Source organism: Festucalex cinctus, chromosome 18, assembly GCF_051991245.1.
Source record: "Festucalex cinctus isolate MCC-2025b chromosome 18, RoL_Fcin_1.0, whole genome shotgun sequence".
Lineage (NCBI taxonomy): Eukaryota > Metazoa > Chordata > Actinopteri > Syngnathiformes > Syngnathidae > Festucalex > Festucalex cinctus.
Genome location: NC_135428.1, coordinates 353,864 through 366,416, shown reverse-complemented (window position 1 = coordinate 366,416; position 12,553 = coordinate 353,864). Strand labels below are relative to the sequence as shown.

Below are 12,553 nucleotides of genomic sequence, written 5' to 3'. Positions count from 1 at the left end.
CCTTCAGTTTGATTTTCTACCTATGCAGAGAAGGTTGTATACATTGAAATAGTTCAAGCAGAATAAAACGGAGCCTTTTAAGGATGAGCATGAACTTTAGCGGGCTTTACTGATGGCAGCTTTTTGACCAATCAAACTATTAGCTATGTGCTCTGAATTGTGGTCGTCCAATCAATGAGATCACACAGAAAATGACGACACATGACATTTGTCTTTCAGGCTGCGTTCACATTTGTAATCTGGAAGCTAACGTTAAATGAGGAAGGAGATTTCTCAGCTTGACGTTTTCCGGCCCATCAGTTTTAATGAAGAGCAGCGCCCTCCCCTACCAGGACCTGTCACCGTGACAGATGACCATTCGGCCACATTCGATGGCCGTCATGACCACGTTTTTGCAGGTTATTACTTACGCCAGGACATCAAATGAATACACCCTCAAAGAGTTAATAAGCTCGTCTTTTGATTTGTGCAGTTTGAATGCCGCATTGTCAAAACCATTTTCGCAGCGTTCAATATTCACTTGCTGTTTCTGTCGTTTTATTGTTTGCCTTGCCAATTTCTCTTCCTCTCGTCTTCAATTTGAGTATACACGATCCGTACTACTTTTTGTCAAGCTGCATGTAACAGATGGACTCGCGCGTGACACGAGTTTCATCCCAGGAAAAAGTTGAGCAACAGCCAACAGTCTGAAAAGAAAAGTGAGCCCACGCAGTGGGGGAAAAAAATGTCCCCGAAAAAGATACAGGAGGAATGTGATTGATGCTGGATGAAATTCGGGCTCGTGAATTTGTACGTTTCTTTTCGAGAGTTTTGGCTCATCAAGACATTAGAAAATGAAAGTTCTGCTGTCTGTACTTTTAGATTAATATTCATAAAAAAAACAGTCATATTTGAAACATGACACCAGCTGTGAAAATTGTCGACCCTTTCTTCCTCCGGCAGCCATTTTAGCAATTTTGGGTAAACACAGGTGTTGCTAATGAGGCTCCTTCGGGCTTTTATACCTAAATAGTACCGCGGCATCATTGTTGTCATTAGAAACACATTACCTAGCAATTTACATCAAAATGGCTGTGGCGGGGGAAAAAAACAGAAAGTTGCCTCATTTGAAACTTGATTGTGTTTTTGGGACGCTTGGATAAATGGCAAATATTTCAGCTAGGATGCAAGAGTTAATGGGAGGCATCCCTGTGGAGGCCGTCTCGTCTCGTCTCGTCTCGTCTCGTCTCGTCTTGCAGCTGACAAAACATCGGAGATGAAATCACAGAGCTTTGCAAGGACAAATCTCTTGTGTCAGGAAATTCATCCATATAGCCTTCAAAATGACATATTACAAATGATATCAAATGGAGTTGATTTTAAGAAAGGACTATTTTATAGAGACTAAAGCAAAATGGCAATAAACGAAGCAGACGTAAGGTGAAAAAGTTTCGTGTCTACAGGGATTCATGAAAGACACTTAATTTGAATACGCCGCAAGTCATCTCACTTACAACACGCACTGATTGATTAGTGCTTCCGTGTCCTTAAATTGGTTATCAACACAATTCATTTAAATGTTAGCTTTTCACCATGGAACGTTTGGAAGAGAAATGCAAGCACACAATGAAGACTGAAGTGATGGAATTGGAAGTGGAAGACAAACAAATATATGAACAAGTTTCAGAAAATCATCTCATCTCTGGTGATTATAAAATCCATGTTTTGGTCAATTTTACTCGTCTTGAGTGGCAGTCCTGGATAACATCATCTTTCAAACTCGGGGCAGAACAAAAACAAATATCTGCTCTTGGATAGGTCAGCACCCGACAATTGTCACCGCAGAATTTGATCCCCAGCGCTTGATGTTTTGAAGTCGGCTCACTAAGCCATCCAATTTCCCAATCATATTAATTTGATAGATGAAGTCTATGAAGTTTCGAGCGTGGTCACGGAACCAGAAACTCGTAACTAAAGGCAGCACTTTTCTTTTTCTCTCCTCTTGGAACGGATTGACATGTTTTTGAGATGAAAGCTCGCCTCGGCCATCTGGATGCAGTAGTTCCAGTACGTGAAGACGTTCCTTCCATAATACTGCGAATGCAGGAAGCGGTCGGCTCTGACCTTCCGAGCACTCCGGCAGCTCAATCAAGTCATCTCACCGTCGATCCGTCTTTATTTATTTTCGTGATTTAAAGACCTTCCTGAAAGAGAACGCCGACATCACTGCCAGTACGTTCTGGCTCCTCAAACGTGATTGTCACAAGTCAAACGTACTTTCCATGTGGATGCAACAGATGGTGGGAGACTGAACCGGATGGATCCGTTTCGAATATTACAGATATCGTGTTTCTTCTCACACTTGAGTTGTAAAAGGTTTCCCTGAAGAGGAAGACTTTGACATAAGTAGGAAGAGCCCCCCTGAAACCACAGACCTGATGTCAGTGAGATCACTTTCATTCTCCGTCGTGGTCTTTGTTGAATATTTTCACTCTCGGTCTTCTCCTTGTTTGACTGCCGGCTGCACAAAGTTGATCTTGTCCAACTTCCAACTCCGAGGATGGATCTTATTCTGACGAATCACTTTGTGTTTGGAGAGAAGCATCATTTGTATTTGAATAGCGTTTAGCTAATGAGTTATTGATCTTTGCAGCAAACTCGCTTGTGCTGATTCCAGATGCACTTGTTTGAATTCAAACTCTGTCAAGTGTTGTTCCATGGGACCGCAACGTCATCAAAATGACGCAGTCGCAAGGTTTTCTTTTTCACTTTGTGTGGCTTTATGAAGCCAAGTTGTGCCTTTGCACAGACCAAAAGGAAAGTCACGGTTCCTCTTAGCCTGAAGCTGCATATGTCCAAATGATGTCAAATGAAGGAGGTCAAATATTTTATTGCATGACTGAACTCGCTATTTCTCAGCCCAACTTTACCTGAGGGAGGTAAGGACAATCACAAAAAGGAACCAGAGCCAAGTTTGTGTTTGATTTGCAATTAGCCTGTCTGAGATTGCCTGTCTGTCTTTGATTGGTCAAATGAGGTCAAATGTCACAAATGGTTACATTGGATTGGCGAACGCGAGACTTGAGGATGTTGTCGGCATTGATTTGGTCCGCATTTCACAGTAAAAAGGGGGTATGCAAATCCTGGCGGGGGGGATGCAATTTGCATTTCTGTCCATCTCTTAGCAATGGAGCAAATGCAGCAGCATCATCAGAAACTGTGGTGGCAAGTTGGAATATTTGCAGGAAATTGACGTGAATTGAAGAAGGGGCGCCGATTGTCATGAAATACCACACTGGTGTTGTGGTTGCTCTCAGAGGGACGATATGACAACATCATTTCTTGGTGTTCCCATTGCTGGAAGTCTTGTTTGCTTGCGTTCTTCCCCTGCCATGAATGATGGTCGTTATTTTGCATCGGGTTTGCTTGAGCCAGATTTGATCGAGTGGGTCTGCAGGATGTTGCTGTCCTGTTGTTCTTTTGACTGCAGACTGGAAGGACTCAGCCAAACAAACTTTGACTTTGCACTGCTACAACAACAACAACAACAAAAATCACAAAAACGCATGATGACGCATCAGACTTAATTTTTTAAAAAACTTTGGGTACTGGTGATATTGGTCCGGTATTTACGTGGTACCGGGTCAGTACAAGTATTATTGCACAACACTACTTCAGTCCGTCTCGCTTGGTTTTTCTGACACCTTTTACAACTTTCGCCAGTGGAACCGACAAAATTGCACATTATTTAGTCGTTTTTATATTCAGGTGCACACAAATATTTTGCAACTTAGTCATGACTACAGTGAACATTATTTATATATGTCGAATCCAGCTGTTGCTGTGTAATCTCGCTTCATTTCCACTTGGGTCGGTGCCATCTTGGCAAAACAACGCACACGCGCTTGATGAGTTGAACTTGTGTGCCTTATGTTCCAGCTGTCATGGTGTCTAATGTGTTTTTGTTATCATATCTGCAGTAGCTAATTGAATTTAAAATGGATAAAGCCGTCTATGAGATGAGGCTGTGGGGGGGGGGAAAAGCCAGTCAAGTATAGACTAAAAGCTTTATTTACAGCACAGCAGCGTATGAGACAGATAGATGCTCTCGAAAAGTGCACTAACAAGCTAACAGCATAACAAATATATGAATTTTATTTCCCGCAGTGACTATTGCACTGAGACCTTTTCATCATTTCCATATTTGTGAAGGCATGCAATTTCTTTTGCTCCCGGGCAGCTGCGCAACCAGCTGTTTGGAGGACTTGTGAAGTTTTCAGATGAAACGGAAAACGGCGGCAAAGTTTTGACAGAACAGGTGGCATTGGGACGGAACATGAATCCAGGTTACTCTGGGGGAGCTGATGAAAGACGAGAGATTCAAAATGCACCAACTTGTCACAAGCAAGAGCTCCAAACGGCAGCAGACATGAACAACGCTGAGTCACCAAACAAATCGGAACGTACAAACATCTGACTTAGCTCGTGGTTGGCAACAAATCCTGAAAAATATCTTGGGTAATATTAGAGTGCAAAATGACTATTAGATATAATATAAGCTCGTGTTTCCCAGCTTTTAATGAGCCAAGGCACATATTTGATCAATAAATAAAGAGTCGTGTATATACTGTATACTGAACGACGATCCAGGGCGGCCATTTTGCCACTTGCTGTCGGCTGAAAATGACATCACAGTTGCTCAGGTTATGACCAATCATGGAGTTTGGTCATGTGATTGGTTGTTACCTGAGCAACTTTGATGTCATTTTCAGTCGACAGCAGGTGGCAAAATGGATGGATAAAAATGGAAAGATTTTTCTGCTTAATTGATATTCCTCAAATGCAATCGTTCATCGGAACATCGTTTAGACTAGTGGTGGCGAAAAGAGCATATTATTGCAAAAACCATTTTTGACTTGTCTTAAATAGGTGGGCGTGACTGACTGGCAGAGGTGGGTGTGGCTGGCTGGCTGGCTGGGACAGTTCCATTTTGCTTCATTTGGGAATTTTTTCATGCACTTGTAAAAGTCACTCTTATGATCTCAACTTTTTTTTTTTTTAATGTGTTCATCTTTGACTCGTAATTTTTTGCAGTGTAGTCCTAATATATTCCTTTCACCTTTTGAAATCGTTGACGCAAATGTAGCAATGTGGCAATCTTTTTTTGACATATTTTTGTCACTGTCGCACAAAATTGTCCACACATGCCTTGAAATGTTGCCGCAGGAAGTTTTGCTCGCAGCCCTCAGCAAATGCAGCATTAACTTGAGAATAATGCTCAAGTATTGTCATTTGGGTTACACTAAAAATGAACTAAAAGGATGTTTTTGTGCTCATTAGCGCCGCTTTTATGACAAAGCTGTCCCTTGCTCCGTATAAAAAGGCCAATATGTCCACTGAGGATATTTTTGCACCAGCGCCATTAAGTCCAACACTCTTAAATGGGTGCAAACAGGCTGGCAGTGGCAGCTCAAGAAATAATTGGGATGCCATTACAGTTGCTGTTCATAAATTTGCGCTCAGCCCCGAGAGAGACGTCCTCTGCTAAATCATTGATACCTCCGCTCTCGCATAAACAAGTTAGCTTTTAAATAAGTCATGGGCCTTAATTAGCTTCCAGAACGTACTTGAAGGATGCTTGGTCGGAGGCAGATGACACGCGAGTGCGGATTCGGAACAGGAAACATGCGAGTGGTCTTTTTACTCGAAAATTTCCGCCGCTCGTCTGGGGGACGGTAAAGGTTTGATTCCAATTCATTTCAAGTCAAAACATTGTCTCCTATGTGCACTAGCACTTTCCTGCATATCTTGTTTCATTTTTCTGATTGAACTGGAAAGACATTTCATAAAGAGTCTCACCAAAGTTCGATCCGGCGTAATTACCGTATACAGGCCCGTGAACACTGTAGGGAAATTAAAAAGATATCATCAGGTGGATTGAATTGCAGTTTTTCAAAGGAATCTCCTATATCTGCATTGCTATGAGTAAACAAATCAATTCATTATATGACTCGCCGCTTAAATTGAGTTAGAATTTCTTTTTTCCTCCCAAAGGGAAAATGAACAGGCTGCTACAAATGATCACGAATAACTTTACATTTTGTGAAGCAGCATGTGGTTATTTTCATCTGATTCCCAAACTGTGGTTTCTTCAGATTAAAAACATAATGGTGGTCGGTTAGAATTGGTCATTACAATGCATTTTCTCAAATAAGCATTTCAGATGTCAAATTGCAAATTTGATTCAGGAACAATGACAATAACATAAAAATAAAGTAACCATAATGCATTTCTACTCCCATTCAGCACGTCGACTGCATGCGTACAATTTAATCAAATGTCCACTGTGCTATAAATGCCTTCAGATTATTTTTCAGATGATTTTCTTGTTGGGCGCTTGCAGGCTGGTGAGGAAGTTGAAAGTGGCTCAAATGTTTTGAAAGACAACTTCTTCTCCCATTTTGGGTCCCGATCCTCACTTTGTAAACCGTCCTGTACTTGAATAGATGCTGAAGGACTTCCATGCCGCTCATGAAATAATATATATATATATATATATATATATATATATATATATATATATATATATATATATATATATATATATATATATATATATATATATATATATATATATATATATATTTATCCGCCCCACCACCAAAGGCGCTCATGTGGAAGCTGAAAACGAGTGAATTGTAGAGGGAGCCGCTAATGGACTGCTGTTAGGGGGCTTTGCTCAGGGAAGCTTTTGCAGTGGCACTCTAGCGTAATTGTGATTCTTGCAATTGGCTTTTCGAGGAAAATACATGAGCATGATTTATACAAAAAGCATGTCGCACAGTAGGAACTAGTCCCCATTTTATATTGTTTGCTATAAAAAATTCATGCCTTCAAAGAGATGCATTTTACTGTAATTTTCAGAAACCACCTTTTTTCCATTAAAATAGAATCTGTTAAGTCTTAAAACCAACATTTTTAGTTAGCACACAAGCTTAAAAACAGACTAACCAATGCTAATATTAGCGTATTGATAGCAACACTGTTCCAGAGTCAAACTGTCTACATGTAACAGTGTTTTAATATTTTTTTCTTTCTGTCATGCAAGTGTAATGTGGACTAATAAATACCACAGTTCAATTAGAATGAGTATGTATTTTTTTTTTCCGCTCCTTGATTGACACTTTTTGCAAAAAGTACTGAAATAACAGTTGACAGTTTGACAGGCGTGTTCAAAAGTGTAGAGATTCAAATTGTGAAGGCAACAGCACATTTCACCTATCTAACGTTTGTGCGTTGGTTCAAATTCCCATTTTTGTGACATGAAGTGGAAGTCAAGCATTGCATTGAGTTGTATGGTAAAAGATTTGGCATACGTTTGTGAACACATGCCACATTAAGATCCGTAACACATCCCTCATTCGTGCTTAGCATCCGCATTTGTCGCTTTGTAGGCCCCGCCCACAGGCACAATGCACAAACACTGGAGACTCATTAGCTCACTGGTTGGCAAGGAAAACAATCGCTGCCCCACATTGCTCCCTTTCGGGAAAACACAACACATGAACATGTCACCTGCAAACAAGCTAATAGGCCTGTTGATGGAGCACGAGCGAGATGATGAGCGTTCAACAAATACTGGGATCAAAACAATTGTACATTTTTGATTTTACACGCACGCACACGCACACACACATATGAATCAACCACTTTTGTTGACTGTTTTAATCTTGATAATTCATAGAAATGTTTTTTTTCTTCATCTTTTGTTTGCCTGCAGGATTACACAGAATACAATTTAACCAATTTCCACGCAGAGGTGGAGCAGCAGCCAACGAATATGCAGCACTGTCTGAATAAAGAAAAAGGTAAGTCGCCAGGATATTATTATTTCTTAATCATTTCAACTGAATCATAATGTGTCAATTTTGTGCTGTTCTCAACTGCATTTCTCTGAGAACATTTCTCTGATTTAAAAAAATAAATAAAAAAATGCCAACGCTGGATACGGTACTGACAGGCCGGTTGTTAAAATGCGTCTATTTCACTGGAAAGTAAGACGAAAAAGGTTACGTGTGTGCGTGTCATTGATCAAAGGCTAAATAACAACAATCTCTGTCGGCTGACTTGAGTGAAATTCCATTCTTTGCCGAACTGAACGTTTGTGTCGGGTCTTTCGATGTTTCGACAACAACTTAATTGCTTTTTAAGACCTTTGGGAGTTTTTGTCCTGTGTCCGATTGTCATCGCTTCTTGTAATTGGTCCAAAAGAAAGCAAAGAAATGCAAGACTATCCTGGAGATTCGTGAGCACAATTGGCACAATCCAGACCTTGACAAGTTCCTGTAGTTGCACTGGGAGCAGATGATGAAACGCGTCTGGAGGTTTTCTTTGACGTTGCCATTCAAGACCACATTGTGTTGTGAAGCTTCATGAGCAGCAATCTAAGAATTCTTCTGAAATCTCACTAAATCTGAGCTGAGGTTGCAAGTGTGATTTCACAGTCAATTCTGTTGAGTAAATTTGACTCTATTTAAAGTGGGCCCAAACAGACTAGTTTTAGATTAATATTGAAACTTTGAAAAAACCGTCACTCAAGGGTTGAGGAACAAACGCACGACCTTCCGCTTGGGAGACTGCCGATGTACTCGCTGAGCCACGGCTGCCATTTGGACCAGGCTGCTTTTGAATCGATGTGAAAGATGCTGCTCAGGCCAGGCAAATGTATTTTGGTCAAATCCTGGCATACAAATCCTCTCAAATAGAAGAGAAGCCCAAGGAACCCCGCTGATGTCATGATGACACGCACGGTCTTCCTTTTTTATTTGGTTCCACTTCATGTGGCACCTTCTTTCCCAGATCCCAAACTAAATGAATTGAAACTCTCTCTTGGAATGGTGTAGCATTTTCCAAAGGTTAATCATGCATGACTCATTTTATTTGTATTTTCTTTCTGACCATTCCTGCTTCTTCACTCACAATTTAGCATGACAGTTGAATAATTACGTTGAACCAGAAGGGGCAATAAAGCAGCGGAGGTCTGATTTAGTGATCGGACATCAACTTTGACAAGGTGAGTTCTGACATCAGACCTGGTAGCGTTGATTAGACAAAACTAGCCAAGTGAAACGTGATTAAAACTATGAGATGAGCATTTGAAATGATCATGTGGTATTCATAGATGGAGTCTAATTTCTCGAATGTCTGTCCCTTTGACACTTAATCGAGCAACGATCTGAAATGACGTTGCTCATTAGCAAGATATCTGCTCATGTTTCTTTCACGTTCATCCCCGGATGGTATTCCGGCCTGACGAAGCCCCGTTTTACCGTCTGTGGCGAGGGAAGGTTGTGAGATGTGATGTCTGTGCCTGCTGACGACAGTCAATACTCCGTTTGCATGTATTTGCTTTGTTGGGGAATGTACCATAGAAGATTCATGTTGCGATGGAGAAAAGGACAAAATGGTGTCACTGAGAGATGGCTCACTCATTCAGTTTAATACAAACGATCTACAAGTATCTTATGTTGTATTTATTATCTTCGAGAACAATCAGTTGAATTGTTTTCCTGTCTGCACCTCAGCATAAATCTCGAGTATTTTGGCTTCTAGCGCTCCTTAGTTAAGTTGATTTTCCTTCGGCTCAAATGTGATTGCATTTTGCTCGGCCTTATCAGTCATTTAGCTTCAAATTGACGGAAGGTTTGGAGAGGTTTACGAAATTGGGCCTATATGGCAATCATTCGCTTGGCGATCAAAGATGTATCGAGCAGCTGATTGATTTTTAACACTTCACTTCATCTTCATCAAACAGCACTGAGACCTGAATGTTCCAAACTAGACAGCACTGTGAATCCCCCAAACACCAACCTTCAGTTCCTCCCAACGTCACTCGCTCCAATGCCACCTCCCTCAATCCTGTACAGCCAAACACGGAGAAAAGCGTGATCGGCTTCTCCTTATTTGTCCAAGGAACAAAATTGACATGTGGAAGTCATCAAATGAAAAGACAACAGTGCAGATGGCCATAACCTCTCATTGAATTCATATTTCATCCAAACAACGTTAACCACTCGATTATCTTGCAATGAATGAAACGTGAGCTTGTTTAATCAACACGTGTTGACAAGATATTCTGATCTTTGGACTTCTAATCAGAAACGGTGAAATTGCGTCAAATCTCTTGAAGTATTTCTCAACAATGTCAACAGTCTTGGACAGATGCTGTTCAAGTTCTGAGCAACTCAAAAGGAACTGCATCCTTATTAGTGGGACTGGAGAATAAATAAATGATGATTTGCATAATGGGGAGAGAATGAAAGATATCGAATATGTACATCCAAGTTTTTGACTGACATATGAGGAAACAAACCCACATTGTAGACTTGATGATGTACTGTTCTTGTTCTTAGCTGGAAATGGAACTTTCTACACATGAAGCCTGTAACGCTGAGCTGCCAGCTTGATTGTGATCGAGGAAGAGGACGACGTCGCTGAGAGCTAAATCCAGTCAAGTTGCTCAGGTAGGGATCGAGCGTTGTGTCATCGTGGCCCAAAAATGAATACCAGGGTGCTGCTCACCATGATCTTGTCAAATCATCTCATCTAGTGTGTCCTTTTATTCTCGACGTATTCTGCACAAAACCCATCATCACTATTCATTGTATACTTTTGAAAGCAAAGTAATACCTTGATGTTCAATCCCAAAATGGTAAATGGACATTTAAAGAGTGCGATTCAGAATTTGGTTCAAATTTGGCCAAAAGTGAAATTGGTTTTTGGGAGTAAGAAGATTCCTCACTAGATCTCATTTTAGACAACGTCAACGCGTAATCCTATCAACAGATTCAGGCATCAAGGGGACGTTAGTTTGGACACTTTTGTGATACATTTTTTCTTTTCTTAAAGGAAGAGAAGAATAATCACTGACAGTCAATATGAACTTTTTGTAGGAGTTTGCTCACTAGCCGCTGACTGGTGAAAGCAATTTGAGTTTTAAACAAGTCATTAATTAACAGTTCCGAACATCTGTGCAGTTCTGATTGATCTCCGAAATGCTAATGCTTCCATTCCACGGTGTAAACAAACTGTGCACTGTATTACTATTTGCCTGTGAAGAGCATACTAACCAGGCAGATTGTTAACAGTATTCAGATGCCATTTCATCACACTATGAATAATAACCACAAATCAAATGACAAGGATCCAAAGTCCGTGGATGAGCGCAGAGTCGACCGCCATTTTTACTTGTGGTGTAAGCTCACAATTGTCAATAGAGTTGGACAAAAATAGTGATCCATCAGTCCCGAGTTACCGTACACTACTTTATAAGCTGCATTATGGATCCCATCAAAATGGAACGCGTTGACAGAGAGTAGCACCAAAATGAAGCCACAAGGTCAATGACGGTTGAAGGGGGACATCGATCATACTTGCGCCGAGTCCAGTGCACGAAAGGCCGTCACTATTAACAGGAGCTTCATGCCGACTGCTTCGCTGACACGTTCATTCCATAGTTTGAGGCCACCATCATTTCCTTTGCTTCTGGAGGACACAACGTGACTCGTATTTTTCCAATCTGTGCTTAAATGAGCTGAAAATAGTTCAGATCATGTCTGCCAAGCACTCAGCCGCCTCCATTTTCAACCTTGAAAATATTCTATTTGAAATGCTGCTTTTTGTGAGAGGCACGGCAAATTTAAATGCGAGTCACAGAAGGATTGTGTTCTCTTTGTGCCACTTAGAAGTTCTGGTCTGTTTAACATTCCCATTCCTTCCCTCACTCCTCAGATCTAATGAAGATGAGTGAATGGCTTTTTTTTTTTTTTTTTTTTTCTCTCACCACGAGTCTCACATCGCATGTCAATGAAATCGCTTCATAATATTTCTTTCTCCTCTCGCTACGCCAAGTTAAGTTGATGGGATGATCACGAGGCATGCAGCGTGCCCGATGCATTTCGGAACCGCTCGAACCTTCACATTCTGTCTGCCTGCCTTGTTTATACAAATCGGAGTGCGCAGACAGTCAGGCATTACGCTCTGTGCATTGCAACCGTATGTTGAACTATAATCACGACATTGACATATTCCACCAGAAAGACAATTTGGATATCAAAAAAAAAGAAAAAAAAGTTACTTATTACATAATGTGTTCCAATTGGTGCTTTTAAGAACAGCTCAGCTAAGGATTTCTTTCTTCTTCTTTTTTTTTAATGCATAACCAAATGCTCTCCATGATATGGTCAACAGGCCATAGGTTCCACACCCCTAAGTTATAAAGAATGATGTGAAGCAGATATGAAGTGAAATATACACGGTGATGAATAAATACGGTAAAGTAATGCTTTAATTGGTTGGCTTTGAATGACTGGTCAAATATCAGATTGATTCTCAACTGGAACCGGAGCACAGATTTTGTAATATTAAAGAGCTACACAAGAAATCAATTGAAATATGAAATGTTTTCTGAAAACAGAGCCACATGATAGCCGGTCTTGGTTTGAGGTCTAAAAACAGACAAGCTTCTTTGCATTTCTAGTTGCGATCGCAAAGTCAAAATAGTCCTTTAAGGTAG

The 12,553-nt window shown here is 40.7% G+C and overlaps 1 protein-coding gene across 1 annotated transcript in view; it reads left to right on the top strand.

The window, feature by feature from the left end:
* LOC144005951 (uncharacterized) overlaps window positions 1-12,553 on the top strand; it is a 136,903-nt gene that overhangs the window by 48,631 nt on the left and 75,719 nt on the right. The window contains exons 7-8 of the mRNA XM_077504472.1: window positions 7,760-7,847; window positions 10,392-10,502. Coding sequence (XP_077360598.1) covers window positions 7,760-7,839 — 80 coding nt within the window. The 3' untranslated portion in view covers window positions 7,840-7,847; window positions 10,392-10,502. The remainder of the gene's footprint in view (window positions 1-7,759; window positions 7,848-10,391; window positions 10,503-12,553) is intronic.